General features: G+C 40.2%; 1 protein-coding gene across 3 annotated transcripts in view; it reads right to left on the bottom strand.

The window, feature by feature from the left end:
- Positions 1-3,258: 3,258 nt before the first annotated feature.
- The window catches only part of LOC144513518 (uncharacterized), a 42,921-nt gene continuing 22,524 nt past the window's right edge, over positions 3,259-23,655 (bottom strand). For 2 of the 3 annotated variants that reach the window (XM_078244616.1, XM_078244615.1), the window contains exons 3-5: positions 13,051-14,102; positions 10,866-11,043; positions 3,259-6,781 (exon numbers count right to left, since the gene is read on the bottom strand). In XM_078244616.1, coding sequence (XP_078100742.1) covers positions 5,831-6,781; positions 10,866-11,043; positions 13,051-14,102 — 2,181 coding nt within the window. In that variant the 3' untranslated portion in view covers positions 3,259-5,830. The remainder of the gene's footprint in view (positions 6,782-10,865; positions 11,044-13,050; positions 14,103-23,655) is intronic. The other variant, XR_013501140.1, reaches the window with a different exon arrangement.

The raw sequence follows: 23,655 nt of genomic DNA, 5'->3' as shown, positions 1-23,655 counted from the left end.
CCAAGACGGCTTTTGATTCTTATTTTGTTTCTGTGCACTTTGAAATATGTGTTTAATAATCATAACATTTCTGTTTTAATTAAATGTCTGGTGAAAAAATAAATAAAAATGCTGAAAATTAAGCTATATTTTTTTAATTTTTCCTTATACTTCAAAATTATTTTAGACATCAGTACCTGCTTTGGTGCTGACCAATCAGAGTGCAGCATTTGTACCGCACACTTATTTAAAAAAAGTAAAACATTTGACTTTTGGATTTTTGACTCATGGTGTTTCAAAAACTTTATTAAATAAACAGTTTGTAAGAATAATAAATGTGTCCAGAAGCCCCGCCCTCCTCCTCTGTCTGTCACTCCGTTAGCTGATTGGCTCTCTTGGCTACGGGAGCTTCACCTGTTCAGGTAGAAACACAGAAGCACAGCTGGAACATTTATCACTCATTAACCAGCTGCTGTTCTGTCTCAAGGGATGGAGGCGGGGCTTACAGTCTGCAGGCGGCCAATGGCTGCAGCTCTTCACCATGTAGATGATCCCGCTCGCCGTCTCCCTGGTTTCTGATAACAACAAACACCACACAATCAAATATGTTTCAGAAACAAATTCATTTTCTATCGTCCAGCTTTATTCCCAATAACAGGATTTACCTGCGTGTAGAACAACGGATCCACAGGTGGAGGAAACGAGTACTGTAGTACTGTAGTTTTTGTTGAAGACTACAGTTTGTGTCTGAACCAATAGGAAGGATACAGGTTGGCGATGTCATAGGGCCCTCTGAGCTCCAGAGGCTGAGGACATTATTATATTATTATTTATGACTTCAGACTGAACATGCTGCATATATCATCACCAACCTTCTCCGCGGCGCTGGACAGGATCACACTCTGAAACACAAAGAGGTGAGTCAAGACAGAGCCAATCAGGACGTCGAGGACATCCCTTCCCTTTCCACGTTTCCATCAGACACAAAGCGTTGGCGATGGTGTAGCGCCTCCTGGTGGAGTCTTTGAGGGCTGCAGAGTACGACACCTCAAACACCAGACCCCTCTCTATCGCCTAAACACACACACACACACACACACACACACGTATAGAGACTATTATTAATATAAACACATTACTATACTATGACATTTTTCGACATACTATACTATGACTTTTTCCAAAATGTTTGACAAACTATACTATGACTATTTAGGAGAGGACTGTGATTGGCAGGCTGTCAGAGGCCCAGGATGTGGTTGATGTGACCCTGAAGACAAATGAAAACATCTGTTTCATAAACTATGAAACACAGGGTCCACACCTTTGGTTTCTCTGCGTCCTTATCTCCTGGACAGACAACATCACAGCGGTCATCAAGAAGACTCAACAGCAGCTACACTTCCTGAGAGTCCTCAGGAAGCACGACCTGGACTCCAACCTGCTGCTGACCTTCTACCACTCGTCAGCAGGCTCTCGACGGGCTCATGATTTTTTTTATTTTTATTTCGACATACTATACAATTACTTTTTTCGCCATGTTTTTTGTCAGTATGTTATACTGACTTTTTAGCATTTTTTTCTGACATGTTATACTATGACTTTTTCCGACATACTATACTATGACTTTTTGAATGCTACTCCTCCCACATCATTTTAACTACAGACATCATTCAAACTTTAAACTCTTCACAAAACATTCAGCTATGACAGTTGTATTCAGCTTCATCATATCTTGTCTGTCTGTCTTTCTATCTACCTGCCTTCAAACCTTAAAATGTTCCGCATCTTTTATTCATTAAGAATCTTCTTAAAACTTGCAAATTCTATTTGTACTTTTGAAAATATTAAATATATATTCATTCAAATTAAAGCCGGCAAATCAGTTTAGCATCGGCTTTTACACAAAAATTCATACGATGTATTATTAATCTTTTAAAGACATTCATATTAATTAGAACCATTTTCACATTTTCCTACAACTTCACTTTCTTCTTACACATTGAAGCCTGCAATTCAATGTAGTGACAGCTTTTCAGAAAAGCCTAAAATATTACACTTTTGAATAATATATTCTTGCTGTTATTTAACATTTTTACTAATTTAAACCATTCTAACTTTTCTCACTGCTTTACCTTTTTCTTACGCATTAAAGCCAGCAATCTAGTTCAGCTTTAGCTGTTTAGCTTTTCAGCATTCACAAGCAGTTTCTGCAGAATTTCAAAAGTGAGACATACAGTTATAATAAACTGATCTTGAGATGTTTTTTTCCATAAGTGATTTTCCCTTCCTGTCCAATAAAAACCATGTAGCTCCAGATGTGTGTTGATGTTGAATGTTTGTGATAAACTGAAGGATGATATGGAGTCATAAGAGTGTCATAAAGAAGAATAAACCTGTAAAAAAAGTAAGAAACTTCAATTCTATTCAGTTTATTTAAGAAGAGGACAGAACAAATTAATAAAACATTTATTTTTATAATTATACATGGGTTAAAAATGCCAGAATTAGCCAAAAGCTCGCAAACTTTCCCCCAAATACAATCAGCTGGTCTATCCACAATTAAAGAAACTGTTCAGTAACACACTCAGCTGAGGTATTACTAATTACTGAAATAACAAATACTTTACCTGATACAAGCTAGCATTACCTTAATTCAACATCAGGACAGTCACTTAACGTATTGTTAGCTTAAAAGGATTATTGTTACATTTTGTGATATTAAATTTAACGCTGTCATAATAGATATTGTAAAACATCTTTTCCATCTGTGAAATGTTATTCCATGTTGCTTTGTTTAGCATTTCTTTCACATGAACAATTAATCCCTTCAAAGGGAGGGAGCGTAATATGTAGTTAGCCAGGATAACATCCACGCTGTTAAGAAGCTGAAGTTACTGCTGGTCAGCCTTCAATGTGGAGAGAAGATCAGAATATAACAACACAGCTATCAGGGCATGAGGAGGAGGCAGCAGGAAACAGCTTGGCTCTGAAACATGTTCACAACGAGGCAGTGTGAATGAGCTGGTGTTTTTTAAGGTTACTACTGTGAGAACAAGTTTTCCCACATTGATCACACCAGTACGGCTTCTCTCCAGTGTTGGCGAAAGCCACGTTGGTGGATTTCTAGGCTAATACTCTGAGAAAAGGTTTTACCACATTGATCACAGCTGTACGGCTTCTCTCCGGTGTGAATGCGTTGATGTTTTTTAAGGTGACTCTGTTGTGTGAAAGTTGCCCCACATTGATCACGGCTGTGTAGATTCTGTCCAGTGTGAACTCTCTGATGAATCTTTAAATATCCAGATGTTGTGAAGGATTTGTCACAGTGTTGACAGTGGTGACGTTTGAGTCTCTTTATTCCTCTCCGTTTCTATAGCAACAGACAAATAATAAATAAATCAGTTGTTTGCTATTTGACTTGGTCTGTTCCCTGCTGCTCCATCATTCTTTAGTGTTGGCTGGAAGACATCATCATCAGAGTCTTTACTTTCAGTCTGAACACACCTCAACAGATTTAAAACCACATTCAGTCACAGAAAATACAAACAGTCAATATGAAATGTCACACAAAGATTATTAAATGAAAAGTCCACAAAGGAAGATAATATGATGGTATCTGAATAACTTCAGAGCATACAATTAAAAATGGCCAACTTCCAGTTGGGTGGAGCTAATAAAAGTAAATTAGAAATATGTCTGTAATAATGAGAGCAATGTGTGTACCAATGTACGTGAATATCAGAGCAGCTGTGTCCAAATGAAGGCCTTCCACCCATTACAGGGCACTAAACACGAATTAAACCAACTCCCTCCAGTCTCGTATTGCTCACAGGTTTTCATGGTTTTGAGTTTGTGAGTATTTTATGGGATGTCACAAATGCGGTCAAAGACTAAAACTCATTAGGGGGTGCTATAGAGACACCATGCCACTCCCAAGCCCAAATGTGATATCAGATTGAAATATTAAAGCATTGTTTTCTATACATAGGTTCTACTTGGACACACAACCCAGGTAGATAAAATCTGTATTACATTTTATTCTCCAAACAACGGTGAATTTTTTACATTATTAATTATTTAAAAATGATTTAATTTTTTACTTAAAAAGATTAACTGTACTAATAAAACCGTAGAAACACCGCGACCACACCACTGTGAAAGCTTCCCCAACATCATTTATCAGAGTCTGGTTGTCACAATATCATCAACAGATTCCCCCATGTCTCACATGACACTATCAACTAGAATAAATCAGTGTTAGTACCCCTCTCAGATGACCCATGGGATGTTGGAGCTCAGGACACTTCCCTCCACCGCAAAATCAAAGACGAATACCAACGCTGGTCTAAACACCCACTCACACTCATCGGAAGATTACCTGCAGTCAAAATGAAAACCCTACCCCAGATTAACTACCTTTTCTCTATGATCCCCATCACTCCTACAGAAAAATGGTTCCCAGAATATCACTCTCAACACTACAAAATAAGAAATAAAAAAATCACATGGTGGGCTGGAGGCAACAAACTTCCATCACTACTTCCTGGCAAATCAATTACAGTACTCGGTTAAATGGATCAATATACACAAGCACAATTACCCATGGCTGGAACTGGAACAAAACCAATGTACAAACATCCCAATAGCAGATCTGCCCTTCCTCTCACAATCAATCAAGGAATCCAACTTCTGCCAACGCATCACCATCTATTCAACACTGACAGCCTGGTGGAAAACCAACCAAATCACAAAATCATCACTAGAATTAAACAAGTTCACCCCACTCTGTGTTCATGTTACAGAACAAACCTTTTTAATTCTCCATATGGGCACAAACAGGAATCACGCACCTTCACCACGGATTTGAGAACAACCATTTCATGTCATTTAACACATTCACACAGAAATATGGGGTTGGGAGAGAACAATTCCTTCAATATCAACAACTCAGACTTAAAATTAAAGATAAAACCAGACTTACCAACAACACAACATCAGCTTACAGAAGAACTTATGAAAGTTACTCACTTCAAAAAACTAACCTTCCAGCTATATACGATTTCTAACCTAAATACAACAATAACACTCCCAACAACCAAAAACAACCACCTCTGGGGAACTCCGGACGTCATATTTGTATGCTCAGATGTATAATTCCCTATAGACACAAAGTAGTCCTGTTTCTTTAAATAAGACTCAAACCACTTTAGTACTGAGCCAGAAATGCCAACCCAGTTTTCCAATCGGTCTAGTAATATGTCATGTCGACCATATCAAATGCAGCACTGAGATCAAGTAATACTAAGACTGAAATTTTACCACCATCTGTGTTTAAGTTGATGTCATTAAAGACTTTAACAAGAGCTGTCTCAGTGCTGTAATGTGGTCAAAAACCCGACTGGAAGGCATCAAAACTGTTGTTTAGTTACAAGAAAAGGTTGAGTTGTTGAGAAACCGTTTTTTCAATGATTTTACTTAAAAATGGAAGGTTTGATATCGGCCTATAGTTGCTCATTAGTGACGTGTCTAGATTGTTCTTTTTTTAAGAGTGGCTTAATGACTGCAGTTTTCAGGGCCTGTGGGAAGATACCTGAAAGAAGAGACGTGTTCACAATCTGTAGAACATCTGTAGCCAAACAATTCAAAACATTTCTGAAAAGGCCCGTTGGTAGAATATCAAGGCAACAGGAGGAGGTTTTCAGATGTTGTATAATGTCCTCCAGGTTTTTACGGTTAATTATATGGAATTGGGTCATACTGGAATTTGTTTTGCCTGGACACTGTGACATGTAGTTGTAGCCACAATAATGTACATGCAGGAGGAAACAGCTTGGCTCTGAAAACATGTTCACGAGGCAGTGTGAATGCGCTGGTGTCTTTTAAGGCTACTACTGTGACAAAAAGTTTTCCCACATTGTTCACACCAGTGCGGCTTCTCTCCAGTGTGAACACTTTGGTGTTTTTCAAGGGCACCACTCTCACAAAAAGTTTTCTCACACTGATCACATCTGTACGGCCTCTCGCCAGTGTGAATCATCTGATGTCTTTTTATGTGACTCGGTCGTGCGAAAGCTGCCCCACATTGATCACAGCTGTATGGCTTATTTCCAGTGTGAATGCGTTGATGTCTTTTTAGGTGACTCGGTAGTGCGAAAGCTGCCCCACATTGATCACAGCTGTGTAGATTCTCTCTAGTGTGAATACGTTGATGGTTTTTTAGGGTACTCTCTAGTGTGAAAGCTGCCCCACATTGATCACAGCTGTACGGCTTCTCTCCAGTGTGAATGCGTTGATGGTGTTTTAGGTAACTGTGTAGTGTGAAAGCTGCCTCACATTGGTCACAGCTGTACAGCCTCTCTCCAGTGTGAATGCGTTGATGTATTTTTAGGTAACCCTTTAGTGTGAAAGCTGCCCCACATTGATCACAGCTGTACGGCTTCTCTCCAGTGTGAATCAGTTGATGTCTTTTTAGGTGACTCTGTTGTTTGAAAGCTGCCCCACATTGATCACAGCTGTAAGGCTTCTCTCCAGTGTGAATGCGTTGATGGTTTGTTAGGTCACTCTGTTGTGTGAAAGCTGACCCACATTGATCACATCTGTACGGCTTCTCTCCAGTGTGAATCAGCTGATGTCTTTTTAGGTGACTCGGTCGTGCGAAAGCTGCCTCACATTGATCACAGCTGTGTAGATTCTCTCCAGTGTGAACTCTCTGATGAATCTTTAAATATTTTGATGTTGTGAAGGATTTGTCACAGTGCTGACAGTGGTGACGTTTGAGTCCCTTTCTTCCTCTCCGTTTCTACAGCAACAGACAAACAGAGAGAGAGAGAGAGTTAGTGAACTTAATGTAGTTAATGTATTTTTAAGACATTTTTAAAGCTAGTTACAGCTGGAAACTTAAGATAAAACCATCCTGTCAACAACCCTCCCTTTTAGCACTGACTTAATATATTATGGCCATATACAATCTGTCTTACAGCTTCTTTAAATCGTATTTTTCGGCTCTGGTTCCGGAAGTGTTTCCCACTGTTCAATTGTTCCATTGACGTTTCACTAAAAGCGTTATTAAAATAAGTTTTAAAAGCCCGGAACCGAGCCAACCAGATCCAACATGAATCATGACCATTAAACATTTAATTTGGCTCAAAAAAACATTTTAAATACGGAAAAGTCAAAGAAACAAGACAGTTAACTACCAGACACTTCATTTCGCGGGTTCTGGTAACGTCAGACGCCGCTGTTAGAACGCTTAGGATTGTGGGTAGTGTAGTACTACTCTTTGACATTGCAAATAAAACATGTTTTTCTTAAAAACAGGCCGATTTAATCCGGACTAGCGTCTTCTACAGAAGCAGAAACATTCGTGTCACATCCTCCCAGCTCGGGGTCGGTCTACCTCAGACGGTTTAGACATTTTGGGCTGATATTTAAATCCTTATGGAGAAAAATCAATGACATTTAAACTTCAACGGCTGTCCGGAAACCAACGGGTGACGACTCCGACGCTACGTCGGTTATTTTTAACAGTTATACGTGTCAAACAGAAAGAGAAACTAACCTAGAACAACACAAATCAAGCAACAATGAACTAAACTCACTGTGTGTGTGTGTCTGTGTGCGTCTGACCTGCAGCAGAGATCCTGTGTAACGCCATGATGTCTCCAGGACGGCAGCCCTAACCCCTACCAGACCACACCCCCCCTCCTGTTCCAGCCAATCACAGAGTTCCACTCCTGAGGGGCAGTTCAAAGCACCCATAGGGGAGCATGAGAGACCATTGTGTGTCAGAAGAGAGGGCGAATTGAAGGTGAGACATTCCATTATCTTTCTCGGAGTTATTAATACAGTAAGTCCTTTTCATCTGACCTTTCCACAGAGATCATGGCTTTCCTCCCTGCTGTTATAGAGTTACGTGGAAGCTTATGTAATAGATAGCTATATATACACACCTAGAGATTGGCATGGGGTACTTTCCATAAAATCATCTCTCAATGCAAATCAAACCAGCAATTAGGCTAACCATGCCAATCTCTAGGTATGGTGAACGGTATGTGATGATGTGAAAAAACAAGACCTCTATGTAGTTTGGTTGGACCTGGAGAATGCCTATGGTTCCGTTCCCCATCAGCTAATCACGTTTGCCCTGGAATTCTTTCACATACCACCCAGCATTCGGAACCTCTTTTCCAATTACTTCAGCAGCTTCACCATTTGCTACACAACACAGGATGCAATGACAGGCTGGCACCACTTGGAGAAAGGCATTGCAATGGGTTGCTCAGTCTCTCACATCCTCTTCACAGCAGTCTTTGAAATCATTCTCATCGGTGGGAGACAGATGAAATGAAGAGGTTTGAAGAACTCCTTAGTTGGGCCAGGATGAGGATAAAACCTTGTAAGTCCCTGAGTCTCTCCATACGCAAAGGAGACAGAAATGATCACATCTCTTTTACAGTGAACAGTGAGAAGATCCCAACACTGGCAGAACAACCCGTCCGGAGCCTTGGGGAACAGGTATACAGCCGACTTGTCAGATAAGCATATGGCTAATACAGTAATGTTACAACTCACCGAAGGTCTAGCGCGGATCGACAAGAGCCATCTTCCGGGTAAATTCCAGATCTGGTGCATCCAATTCACCTTATATAGGCAGCTAATGTGGCCTCTCAAGATGTGTGAGATCACCACCTCCACTTTGCAGAAGATGGAATCAAAAGCCAACAACTACATCAGGAAGTGGCTGGGCTTGCCCCAGAGCCTCTCCAGCATTGGCCTGTTTGGGAGGAATGCACTTCAACTGCCACTGAAGTCAATCCCGTTGGGCTTTGTGTTCCCCTTGTCTTGTATCATATCGTTGTATTGTCTCCGTGTGTCAGTCTCATCAAGTTCTGTACTCCCTGGATTTCCTTTTGTTTCTATTTCCTGGTTTTTGGACTACTTTTGGTTTTTTGGATTCCCTGTTCTCGTTTTCCTTAAGATTCTGGAAGAAGTTTTTGCCCTCTGCAGTCGGGACTCTCTTTGTTGATGAGTACTTTGTTCTTTTTGTCAAAATAAATCCTCAAGATCACACGTTACCGACGTCTGCTCTCTGCTTTTGGGTCCTCCTATTCCCCATGTCGTAACAACTAGGCATTTTCCAAACTATCGGTATCTGCATTTATAATGACCAATAAATGAATATTTAAAAAATAAATTAAAAACGGACGAAACACCCTTCAACCATGTTCTGAGTGCATAGTTGCATAGTTTGTCCACCAGAGGGCGCTCTACAACGTCCCTGTTGGCAATACTCTGTTTTTTTTTTGTGTTTTTGTTCGAAGGACTTTAAGTTTCATATCTAAAGTTTGTATTTTTATTAGGGCTGTCAAAATAACGCGTTAAAAAAAAAATAACGCAGCTTACTCCATTCCATATTGACGTTTGACCCGGAGCCGTTCTAGCACCATTGGACTGTAAAATGAAGGAGGGAGACGAGAATGTTCTGCCTGGATCATTAATTGGAACATTTACTTATAAAAATCTTCTTCCTGAATAGGGTTGGCTACCAAAATCTGGTGCCACTGATATGCACTTCTTTCTGATGCTCTGAAATAGACGATACAGGTAACACAAACACCGCTGCACGTGACGCTAGTTAACACTATACTCGACAGCAGCTAACGTTAGCTAGTAGCTGGATTAAAAACGGTTAAAATGGTGACAGCTAACGCTAAACGGTGTAAAGTTTGACTGTGTTTTACTGTAGAGGATTCAACACCGGGATGTAACAATCTGCAGCTGCCATTGTCCATGGATGTATTCAGAGCCATTGTCAGAAAAACAACACAGACGGTGCGAAACTGGTAAACTACAGCCTCGCGGTGCATTCAAAGTTATTGTTAAATGTCCTTTTCCCATCTGGTGGTTGTTTTTGTCGTTCAACAGCAATTTACTAGTGAAATAAGTTATTGTTATAGCGAGTACATTATTATTAAATCATTTCATTTCGACCATATGGCCTTAGCAATAAACAAGCCATTCTTTAATGTCGCCAACTGTTGTTTAGTACCCTTCTTTTTTTTTCTTCTTTTTTTTTCTTAAAAAGTATCGGTTCAGGCACCGTTAATTATGTATGCGATTCATTTTGATTAATTAATCACAGAGTATGTAATTAATTAGATTACAATTTTTAATTGATTGACAGCCCTAATTTTTATACATTTTATTGATCAGAACTTTAATATATTTTGACATTCTGTTGTGACAATAAAACAAGTTTATTTCTAAACTGCATTATCACATTATTTTAGTGAGGACTCATAAATAACTACGAATAACTAATGTTAGGGAAATCTGTTCATGTTTTGTTACACGTCTCTGGATTTTTTTTAAAAATATATATCGGCCGATATATCGAATATATTATAATTTGCATTCTACTGTCTTCATTAAGATTGAAACTGTTTGCATAAGAATATCATATTATACTGATTGCTCTCCCACAAGATAACATGGAGCCACTGGCTATCTCTTCTATCATCGACTCTGACCCGATGGAGGAGACGACATCTAAACTGACCAGATAACAACTGACGACATCAACTTTGTATTATGATTATGTTTCACTTATAAATATGTCGATGTAGGGGGCTGCCCATTAGTCACTTTCTGTACTTGTGCTGTGAGTACTGTAAACTGATTCTACTTGCAAGTAAAACTAACTTTATTATATCTTCAGTGGTCTCTGTCTATTCTTGATAATGAAATTATTCTAACAACTATTGCAATGTTGAGAGTCATTTATATATAAATCCTAAAAGACATTTGTGAAACTCTCTGTGTACATTCATTAATATTGAGATTAGATTTCTGGGACTCTGGAGTAACCTCTTTCCTTCACTCACCTCCTCCTCCTTCTTCTTCCTCTTGTTCCCTCGCTCCTCTGAGTCTCCCGAGGCCTCACTGACAACTTTCCTCTTGCCCTCCTTCTTTTTCTCCTCCTTCTCCTTGTGTTTCTGCATGTACTCGGTGATGAGGTCGTGGCAGTCCAGGTTGTCTTGCGGCTCCCATGTGTTATCCTCACTGGAAAGGTGAGTGCAGACAGAAGAAAATCTCCTCAGGCTTTGTTTTTAGGCAATAAATTCTATATATAACAAATTGCTAATTCGTATTATTCCTTTTTTCTATTGCCATTTTGTAAGGTTATTTGCGGGTCTGCAACTCATATATACATATACATCATACTAGAGCTGTAAATCTTCCTCTATAATACCATTCAAATTCCATTTGATTTTCTTTTTAAAAGTCGAATAATATTCAAATATTTAATGCTCAATTGCAGACTGTAAAATAATATGTACTACTTAGGCGTATGCATTGTCAATGCCATTACAAGCATGTGGTTGTTGTTACACGTTCTGTCCACTAGAGGGGCTTCTAACATCAGCCTGGCCTTGAAGGGACGTGCAGACAACTTTGTTTACATTCATTTTCCACCACGAGCTACTATTTTAGTGATTTATAAGCAACCTCCTTCTTGCAGATTGTCTCGTTACTGAGAATACAGCTGTTAGAAGGTAATATATGAAGTAGAAGCTAACCGACAGCTGTAGGGCAGTTAACAAACCTAAGCTTTCTCCATGAATCTCCTAGCTAAGCTACCGTTACTATACCTCACGACGCAGTTAGAAAACAAGAACGAGCTAACTAATGTTAACAAACGCACTTTGGCTCGGTAGTAGTCGATTTTAAAGTCATGTTAAAACTATTTTCCGTCCTTGCGATTTCCAACCGCAGCCTGTCACTCCCCCGTGTACTAACATTACTCGGTACATAACGTTAGCTTCGTAATGCTGGTCTAACGTACGGTACATAGTGCTAGCTTAGACCTAACAATGCCTTGTGTTTCTCACTCCCGCAATTGGTCACAAAATGTGACATGAGTGACACATGCGGGTAGGCCAAGGCGAGAAGAGGGAGATTAGCTAACATTAGCCAACATATTTATAAAAAAAAAGTCACATTTGAAAAGTAATTTCAGCATTCGAATAGTATTGATTTTTTTACTATTCAAATTATATTTGAATTTCGGCATTCGTTCCAACAGCCCTAATATATACACATTATATATATATATATATATATATATATATATATATATATATATATATATATATATATATATATATATATCCTTCACCATACCTAGAGACTGGCATGGTTGTATTTCAGTTAGTCTAACAGCTGGTTTGATTTGCATTGAGAGATGATTTTATGGAAAGTACCCCATGCCAATCTCTAGGTATGGTGAAGGGTATGTGATGATGTGGGGGGGTATGGTGAAGGGTATGTGATGATGGGGGGGGGGTATGGTGAAGGGTATGTGATGATGGGGGGGGGGTATGGTGAAGGGTATGTGATGATGGGGGGGGGGTATGGTGAAGGGTATGTGATGATGTGGGGGTATGGTGAAGGGTATGTGATGATGTGGGGGGTATAGTGAAGGGTATGTGATGATGTGGGGGGTATAGTGAAGGGTATGTGATGATGTGGGGGGTATGGTGAAGGGTATGTGATGATGTGGGGGGGGGGTATGGTGAAGGGTATGTGATGATGGGGGGTATGGTGAAGGGTATGTGATGATGGGGGGGTATGGTGAAGGGTATGTGATGATGGGGGGGCCAAGGGAACTTTATCAGGATCATAGTATCCTGGATCCATGAAATAACTGGCCTTTCAAAATAAAAGTCTGCTTGCCTCTATGGGAATCTAACATAGGGGTGAACTGACTTATGCCCCCTGTATTTTAAGGAAGAACATTTATTTATTTACGATACATTATTCATTCACAAAGAAAATTGGTGTCCTTAAAGATCGGATTTTTACTCATTTTTTTAATTAAGGCATTAAGATCAATTTCCTAAAAGATGCTTTTTTTATTCCTTTTTTTAGTCAACTTTAGCATGGGTGTCCTAATTTGTTCACATGACTGTTTATTATGTATATATATATATATATATATATATATATATATATATATATATACACATATACATACATACATACATACACACACACACACACACTTACTCTGAGAACCCCTTCCATTTCAGCAGAAACTCTACTCTTCCCTTCACCACTCTGCGGTCCAAAACCTTCTCCACCACATACTCCTCCTCTTCCTCATGCTCTTCCTCCTCCTTCACTGCTGCAGGCTGCTCCTCCTCCTCCTCCTCCTCTTCCTTTACTGTTGCTGCAGCTGCATGAGGTGCTGCAGGCTGCTCCTCCTCCTCTTCCTCCTCCTTCACTGCAGCTGCAGGAGGTGCTGCAGGCTGCTCCTCCTCCTCTTCCTCCTCCTTCACTGCAGCTGCATGAGGTGCTGCAGGCTGCTCCTCCTCTTCCTCCTCCTTCACTGCAGCTGCAGGAGGTGCTGCAGGCTGCTCTTCCTCTTCCTCCTCCTCCTCCTCCTTCACTGCAGCTGCAGGAGGTGCTGCAAGCTGCTCCTCCTCCTCTTCCTCCTCCTTCACTGCTGCAGCTGCAAGAGGTGCTGCAAGCTGCTCCTCCTCCTCTTCCTCCTCCTTCACTGCTGCAGGCTGCTCCTCCTCCTCTTCCTCCTCCTTCACTGCTGCAGGCTGCTCCTCTTCCTCCTCCTCCTCCTTCACTGCAGCTGCAGGAGGTGCTGCAGGCTGCTCTTCCTCTTCCTCCTCCTTCACTGCAGCTGCAGGAGGTGCTGCAGGCTGCTCTTCCTCTTCCTCCTCCTTCACTGCTGCAGCTGCAGGAAGTGCTGCAGGCTGCTGCTCCTCCTCTTCCACCTCCTTCACTGCTGCAGCTGCAAGAGGTGCTGCAAGTTGCTCCTCCTCCTCCTCCTCTTCCTCCTTCACTGCTGCAGGTGCTGCTTCAGGCTGCTCCTCCTCCTCTTCCTCCTTCACTGCTGCAGGAGTTGCTGCAGGCTCCTCCTCTTCCTCCTTCACTGCTGCAGGAGTTGCTGCAGGCTGCTCCTCCTCTTCCTCCTCCTTCACTGCTGCAGGCTGCTCCTCCTCTTCCTCCTTCACTGCTGCAGGAGGTGCTGCAGGCTGCTCCTCCTCGGCCTTCTTGCCCTTCTTTCCTGCTACGGTCGCCAGCTTGACGTCTGCTGAGGGCTCCTTTGGTAGACCCAAGGGGGAAACATGCAGAGATAATGATACAAGGGTTAGAAGAACTAATGGGAGGTGGGAGTGACTTATAGTTTACCATGTTTTACTATATTAAAATGTTCTGTTTGAATGGAGAAAATGCCAGGGCTGATGAGGTGACCAATCCATAGGACTTCAGAGTGAGAAGTATCTCCTGCATCAAAACTGAAACAACAACACAAAAGTCATTAACTGGAGCTACAAGCTACATGCACAGTAGCCTCAATCAACGACGGTTCATTTACCAGAAAATCACCAGATGTTCCTCGCCTTGCAAAACTCCGTTTGTTTCAGGAAAACAACAACAAACTTTGAGCTAGCGAGCTACACTCTGAAAATGGAAAATTTAGAAAGACGTTTTGATGGTGCAACAAGGCAGGCCTGGTTGGTTCTTTCAGGGAATAATTGACCCAAACAACAACCACATGCTTATAGTGGCAGTGTTTGCTTTAGGATTTTTTTTAGCAGTGGGGGCAAGTCCGAAAATGAGCCGAAGGCGGTAAACTTGCATGTATGAACTTGGATATAATTAGCACAACGGTCGCGTAGCGACCCCTTAAACTCCTAACTCTCATACACATCAAACATCAGAAATAACAGCTGGTTTAACAAAGAAATACAATATCAAATCTTCCCTAGATGAGTGACCTGTATCTAGGCTATGAATAGTTCCATGGAATCTGTACAGATGAGAGCTCTCAATGGTTTAACCTCTTCAATCCACCTAAGAGCTGTAATTATCCCAGTCATCTCAATAGAGTATTGACCCTTTGCACGTGACGTCACGCTCCACTCACGCGACTTATGATCACCATGACGGACCGCAGAAGAGCTATGCTGTAGACGGCCGGCAAGCTAAACTCGTACGTTTGTTTGTGTTCTCACATTCACAATCTGCAGGGTAATCCTCACCAACACAAGCATGCAGAGTAATCCTAGCATATATATATATATATATACATATATATATTTTAGGGCTGTCAATCGATTAAAAAATTGTAATCTAATTAATTACATACTCTGTGATTAATTAATCAAAATTAATCACATACATAATTAACGGTGCCTGAACCGAGACTTTTTAAGAAAGTTAAGAAGAAAAAAAAAGGGTGCTAAACAACAGTTGGTGACATTAAAGAAGGCTTGTTTATTGCTAAGGCCATATGGTCAAAATGAAATGATTTAATAATAATGTATAACAATAACAATAACTTATTTCACTAGTAAATAGCTGTTGAACGACAAAAACAACAACCAGATGGGAAAAGGACATTTACAATAACTTCAAATGCACCACGAGGCTGTAGTTTACCAGTGTCATTGAACGCACCGTCTGTGTTGTTTCTCCGACGGCAGATTGTTACATCCCGGTGTTGAATCCTCTACAGTAAAACACAGTCACACTTTACACCGTTTAGTGTTAGCTGTCAGCATTTAACCCTGTTTAATCCAGCTACTAGCTAGTGGTAGGCTAACGTTAGCTGCTGTTGAGTATAGTGTTAACTAGCTAGTGGTAGGCTAACGTTAGCTGCTGTTGAGTATAGTGTTAGCTAGCTAGCGGTAGGCTAATGTTAGCTGCTGTTGAGTATAGTGTTAGCTAGCGGTAGGCTAACGTTAGCTGCTGTTGAGTATAGTGTTTACTAGCTAGCGGTAGGCTAACATTAGCTCACTAGTCGAGTATGGTGTTAACTAGCTAGTGGTAGGCTAACGTTAGCTGCTGTTGAGTATAGTGTTAGCTAGCTAGTGGTAGGCTAACGTTAGCTGCTGTTGAGTATAGTGTTAGCTAGCTAGCGGTAGGCTAACGTTTGCTGCTGTTGAGTATAGTGTTAACTAGCTAGCGGTAGGCTAACGTTAGCTGCTGTTGAGTATAGTGTTAACTAGCTAGCGGTAGGCTAACGTTAGCTGCTGTTGAGTATAGTGTTAACTAGCTAGCGGTAGGCTAACATTAGCTCCTGTCGAGTATGGTGTTAACTAGCTAGCGGTAGGCTAACGTTAGCTGCTGTTGAGTATAGTGTTAGCTAGCTAGCGGTAGGCTAACGTTAGCTGCTGTTGAGTATAGTGTTAGCTAGCTAGCGGTAGGCTAACGTTTGCTGCTGTTGAGTATAGTGTTAACTAGCTAGCGGTAGACTAACGTTAGCTGCTGTTGAGTATGGTGTTAACTAGCTAGCGGTAGGCTAACGTTAGCTGCTGTTGAGTATAGTGTTAACTAGCGTCATGTGCAGCGGTGTTTGTGTTTCAGAGCATCAGAGAGAAGAGCAGACATATCAGTGGCACCAGATTTCGGTAGCCAGGGTTGGCAGGAAGAAGATGTTTATAAGTAAATGTTCCAGTCAATGATCCAGGCAGAACATTCTCGTCTCCTCCTTCATTTTACAGTCCAGTGGGGCTAGAACGGCTCCTGGTCAAACCTCGATATGGAATGGATTAATCTGCGTTATTTTTTTTAACGCATTATTTTTTTCTCAGATTAATTAATCGAAATTAACACGTTATTTTGACAGCCCTAATATACATTCACTCACATTGGCAACTGCTGTTTATTGGAGCAATATGTTGACACGGCGGCCATTTCCTAATCAACATTGTGCTCCTCCTAATGCATGTGTGTCTATGGAGGCAGAAGGTCTATCCACAATTAAAGAAACTGTTCAGTAACACACATAACAAACTTCATTTTCAGCATCTTACTGAAGTATTACTAATTACTGAAATAACAAATACTTTACCTGACACAAGCTAGCATTAGCTTATATCAGTATCAGGACAGTCACTTAAAGGTACACTGTGTAGTGTTTGAAGTATTTTATTAGATAAACTCAATGTCTTCATTCATAAATCATTGGTGTAAAATGTCTGGAATGGACATTTACACAATACAACCCGTTACATCATATACGTCAATATGGACATGCTGTACATCGTTTGTGTAGCGTGCTGGTAGGATGATGAAGAAGTATGTGTATAGGTCTAGATATGGGAGTTGTGTTGGTAGGATGATGAAGTAGTATGTGTATAGGTCTAGATATGTGAGTTGTGTTGGTAGGATGATGAAGTAGTATGTGTATAGGTCTAGATATGGGAGTTGTGTTGGTAGGATGATGAAGTAGTATGTGTATAGGTCTAGATATGGGAGTTGTGTTGGTAGGATGATGAAGTAGTATGTGTATAAGTCCAGATATGGGAGTTGTGTTGGTAGGATGATGAAGTAGTATGTGTATAGGTCTAGATATGGGAGTTGTGTTGGTAGGATGATGAAGTAGTATGTGTATAGGTCTAGATATGGGAGTTGTGTTGGTAGGATGATGAAGTAGTATGTGTATAAGTCCAGATATGGGAGTTGTGTTGGTAGGATGATGAAGTAGTATGTGTATAGGTCCAAATATGTGAGTTGTGTTGGTAGGATGATGAAGTAGTATGTGTATAGGTCCAGATATGGGAGTTGTGTTGGTAGGATGATGAAGTAGTATGTGTATAGGTCTAGATATGTGAGTTGTGTTGGTAGGATGATGAAGTAGTATGTGTATAGGTCTAGATATGGGAGTTGTGTTGTTGTTGTAAAGAGCGGCCGCATGGCGCCTGGATCAACCCCCCCAGCTGGAACAGCGGGCCGTTAGAAGCCTTCTATTGCTGGCCAGTGGCTAGCATGAGGAGACGGAACAGACCCTCCACTTTGATTGGGAACATTCTCTGGACTTCAATCATTCACTTCATTTGACTGGAATCACAAGCACTAAAGCGTTCTTCATCATCTTAGTGCTCATGATGTTGATAAAAGAAGAAGACCAAAAGGAGAACATGATGCCGCTTCCCTACCTGTAGGCTGTCCTAAACCTCCAATCCCCGTCCTCTCCTGGCTTATTAATATCCCTGTAGTCCGGAAGTGTCCACAGATGGAAAGAATTCATCCAGGTTATGAATATTGTCCTGTAGAGTCCATGCTAACTGTCTGCTAACTTCGTTAGCCGACCTCGTCTCCTCGCCCTGCACCGTGTTTCCGGGTATGTTTGTTTTCCTCAGGTTGCTGCCTACACAAAGAAACTATCCCCGCCTTTTTCTGTTTAGTTTTCACCCCGGGACAGCCCCCGACGTCCAGCAAGCGCTCCCACTGTGGAGCGCCATTACGCTGCGTCATCTCTCTGAGCAGCCATCTTAGAAACAGCTCTCATTGGCTATCAACACGTCAATCATGGCAGTTGTAGCCAATCACGTTCCCTTTCCAACGGACCGGAACATCCAATGGGAGCCAGTCCAAATGAATGCGCAACAGAGCTAAGTCCCGCCTCCCAGAGCCAGCAGCCACATACATGTGATTTATGACAACAAATATGATCAAAAGTGTTTGAACTGTTTACATAGTTGTTATACTCCTGGACAATAACTGCACATTCCTGCTCTAATGTTCACATTCAAATCAGACCCTTTATATACATATTCTTATCTTTTTCAATAAGATGCTGATTGTAAACCTCTGTTTGGATGACAGCATCATATCAGTTGAGTCAGACAGCCAGCAGGTGGCAGCACAGCACCTTCTCTTTCTTTACACATGTTCAGTTCAGCAGGGAACAGCTCAGAGCTCTTTAACTTCTGGAGTTTTAATTCAACCGTCACTGTGTTAGAGTAACATTTAGACTACAAAATAAAGATCATCACCATGTCAACAGACACATGACATCACACACCAGAGAGTCCAAACCAACAGTTGATTCATTTCAGAACCACTCTGCAGCAGAAAACACAACAGAGACCAAACTCAGACAGTTCAACTCAAATGACAACAAACATTATTATTAACATTATTAAGACGCATGGCAACAACACACACACACACACACACACACGCACACACACACACACGCACGCACACACACACACACGCACACACACACACACACACACACGCACACACACACACACGCACACACACACACACATGCACGCACACACACACACACACACACACACGCTCTAAGCAACACTGCATTCTATTTATCTAGAAAGCCTTACTTAACAAAGTGCCTGTATATTGAACAAGCTTTGTAAAGTTCAGATCTGGGTCCTGACTCTTAAAATATATATAATCCATTAGTTTAAAAAACGTGCTGACCATCACGAAAAAAACGAGATAAACGTGTCCGTGTACACAAATCAACGCTTAATGATTTTATAAGCCAAATTGTAACCATTCCTTATAATCCTTGTCCCTTGAGTCAGTTTTTTAAACTTGGCCTTAGTGTATATATTGACCTATTGTGACCTTGAGGATAATCAGAGTCTCATTAAACGTTACAAGCACAGACTACAGACATATAGCATTCAGAAAGTGTATTGCTTTCCTACATTGAGAATAAGAGTGTTGGGGGCTGGTTCTGTCAAAAGTATTTGATACAGAGGTGTCTATGTAGCTCAACTGGTTGAGCCTGTGCCCCCATGTACTGAGGCTCAGTCCTTGTTGCAGCAGCTGCAGCTGCAGGTTCAACTGTGACCTGCAGCGCTTTGCTGGATGTCACGCTTTACTTCTCAGAAACAGCCAACGAGAGGAGTTTAAATGAAATGTTCTTCTCAAAGCAGATTAAGTGTTGTGTAGAATATTAAGAAGCTAGTTAAGACTTACAAATCTCAGGAGTATATTGTGCACAGTGTTAGGAAGGATACTTAAACGTATTTCGTTACAGAGTACAGAATACATGCCCAAAAATGTAATTTGTAACGTATTCTGTTACGTTACTCAATCTGAGTAACGTATTCTGAATACTTGGATTACTTCCACATTTAATTGCATGTCATAAGAGTAGGAATGCGGCCATCAAATCCAGCTTACTAAACAGGCCTATTCTGGTGTGTTCTTCTGTTCCAACTGGCTGAATGTGTTAGGCCCAAGTCTCCCTGAAAGTATAATATATTATAATTTGCTGTAAAGGAACAAAGACTATAAGGGTATGTATATGCAAAATATGTTTTGCTTGGTTAAAAAAAGAAAACAACTGACCAATTTTCCCTTTTCAGTTTCTGTATTTATCCAGCTGTTAAAAGTGGAAAAATAGACAAACATAAAATATTCTGTTTCTGTAAAGAATTTGCTATTACATCTAACATGTTACTTTCCTTTGGGTGATTGCTGAGGTGCTGAGTGTTGCTTGTTTGAGAGGAGGTGTGGGGGGCATGGCACTTGGTTCACCACCACCATCTGATGCCATTTCTGCTCTTTGCAAGACACTGGAATGCTTCCTCTGAAATAAAGAGACAGAAAGCGCACAAATTAATAACACTGAAATTGTTTTATGCAGGGAAGAATAAAGAGGACTGTTGGAAATACAATGTCCTAGAAGTGCTGATGGTGACATTACACTTCACAGTAATCATTACGCATACTCATAATAATCATCTGTTTTAAATGCAATGTGTGAAGTCTACTACCACCTAGGCTATTCAACATACATGTTATCACATCATGGCCTAGCTACATATTTCATACACAGGAGGACTTGTCATGTAAGGAAACATTGAACTGCATACTACAAAAATAAATACAAAGCAGTACTTTGAAACTGGGAAAACAACCAGCACTACTTTATTTAAACAACTATGTATTTTGTATTTAAGAAGAGCAAGACAATATGATACTATGATAAGATTCAAGTTCCAAACATAAGAAGATAGTGACTTTTTTTTAACTATATCCTCCCACCCACTACCAAAAAGCATGTTAACTACTTGAACATACATTTTGCTCTCCTTTCCTTCAGACATACCTGACAGTTTTGGGGTCAAAGTCCCCTGAGTCGTGTATGCTCTCAAAACAGCAAATGAGATTCCTTGCGAGAGTGAAGAGCTGGATCTTGGCAGTCTATGGGCAACCACTTTATCCAGAAAACGTCCGCTTGGGTGACTTGGAAAAAAAGCTGGCAAAACCTTGGATATGTGATAGGTGGCCTGTTGCATTATGAGGTTGAGCTGATGTGCGTAGCAGTGGATGTAGTGGGCATCTGGGTACACGTCTTGTATTTTCCACCTGAAGTGGCACCCCTCGTCACGCTGGCCCCATCTTATGCCTGGCAGATGAGCTTACTTTTCTGATCCTCAGGAAGGATAGTAGCAAGACTCTTTTAGTGCAGTAGCAATGGACTCAGCTGTAGCTGACTGCAGAGGGATGGACTCCAAAAAATGTTTCCTGCACGTTGTTTTTGTCGGCTCCACAAAATGTCACACAGTCTATTATCCTGGACAGTATGTGTCCATTTGTTGTCACCTCATCGTTGTGCCTCATCTTTGTGCCTTCTAATGCTAATCCTGTAGTCTTCATCTAGTTGTTCAGGCAACAGCAATGCTAACTCTGCCCAAAAACGTTAGCTTCATGTTATTATCAAGATGTCTGCGACTACTTTCATGACGTTTGCATTATTCAGAGAGATGTTTTAGGTCTCTTACCCCTGTTGTTGTCCACAAAACCTCAGTGGCGACACTTTGAAATAAAAGACAGGGAAAGCAAAAAAAGGCATTTCTAACATCACATTCAGCCAGCCAACTCTGTTTGTAGCTCCAGTGTAGCTTCGCCCTCGGTCACTGGCCTCATCCTGCTGCTGGATTTGTAAATCAGGTTGGTCCGCTCCGAAATCCTTTATCCTCGTTTTTTTCTTCCAGCGAACGTCGTATGAGTTAACTATTTTATTTTTTATTTTTATTTCATTTTTATATCATTTTCGTATACATTCATATTTCTGGAATTTTGATAAGCTGGCATGATGATAACATTATGTACCAGACAGTACGGCCTCAACCCTGGCATGTGTTGTGCGAAGATAACTGTTGTGTGCATGTGTGTGTGTGTGTGTGTGTGTGTGCGTGTGTTTGTACATGTGTGTGTGTGTGTGTGTGTGCATGTGTGTGTGTGCGCGTGCGTGCGTGTGTGTTTGTGCATGCGTGTGTGTGTGTGCATGAACCTTAGAAAAAGATATTGAAGGTGCCGTAAACACAAATTCTAAATCCTTGTTCAGCCTCTCTCTCCCTCTGTCTGTCTCTCTCTCTCTCTCTCTCTCTCTCTCTCTCTCTCTCTCTCTCTCTCTCTCTCTCTCTCTCTCTCTCTCTCTCTCTCTCCCTCTGTCTCTGTCTCTGTCTCTCTCTCTCTCTCCCTCTGTCTCTGTCTCTCTCGCTCTCTCTCTCTCCCTCTCTCTCTCTCTACCTCTGTCTCTGTCTCTCTCTCTCTCTCTGCCGACGTAGACTCCTTCAATCTGTAGATAGACAACCAGTTCTACATGAAGAGGATTGGCTGTTAGAGACTGGTAATAAGTATGATCCATCTACCATGTGTCTGTATTAGGTGTTTGATGACATGACGTTTAAACTTTCCCTGCAGTGGAGTGACCACTGCTGACCTTTTACTGACATCTCTAATAATAATATAAAACCTATTACTGACATCTCTAATAATAATATAAAACCTGTTACTGGCATCTGTAATAATAATAATATAAAACATATTACTGACATCTGTAATAATAATATAAAACATATTACTGACATCTCTAATAATAATATAAAACATATTACTGACATCTCTAATAATAATATAAAACATATTACTGACATCTCTAATAATAATATAAAACCTGTTACTGACATCTCTAATAATAATAATATAAAACCTGTTACTGACATCTGTAATAATAATAATATAAAACATATTACTGGCATCTCTAATAATAATATAAAACCTGTTACTGGCATCTGTAATAATAATATAAAACATATTACTGGCATCTCTAATAATAATATAAAACCTGTTACTGACATCTGTAATAATTATATAAAACTATTACTGAAATCTGTAATAATAATATAAAACATATTACTGACATCTCTAATAATAACATAAAACCTATTACTGACATCTCTAATAATATAAAACCTGTTACTGACATCTGTAATAATAATAATATAAAACCTGTTACTGACATCTCTAATAATAATATGAAACCTTTTACTGACATCTCTAATAATAATATAAAACCTGTTACTGACATCTCTAATAATAATATAAAACCTGTTACTGACATCCTTAATAATAATATAAAACCTATTACTGACATCTCTAATAATAAAATAAAACCTATTACTGCCACTCTAATAATAATATAAAACATATTACTGACATCTCTAATAATAATATGAAACCTTTTACTGACATCGCTAATAATAATATGAAACCTTTTACTGACATCTCCAATAATATAAAACCTATTACTGACATCTCTAATAATAATATAAAACCTATTACTGACATCTCTAATAATAATATAAAACCTATTACTGATATCTGTAATAATAATATAAAACCTGTTACTGACATATGTAATAACAATATAAAACCTATTACTGACATCCTTAATAATAATAAAATAAAACCTATTACTGACATCTCTAATAATAATATAAAACCTATTACTGACATCTCTAATAATAATATAAAACCTATTACTTACATCTCTAATAATAAAATAAAACCTATTACTGATATCTGTAATAA

This window comes from Sander vitreus, unplaced genomic scaffold (genome assembly GCF_031162955.1).
Source record: "Sander vitreus isolate 19-12246 unplaced genomic scaffold, sanVit1 ctg268_2, whole genome shotgun sequence".
NCBI classification, from domain to species: Eukaryota; Metazoa; Chordata; class Actinopteri; order Perciformes; family Percidae; genus Sander; species Sander vitreus.
The sequence above is the reverse complement of the archived record's forward strand: the minus strand, read 5'-3'. Positions and strand labels throughout refer to the sequence as shown.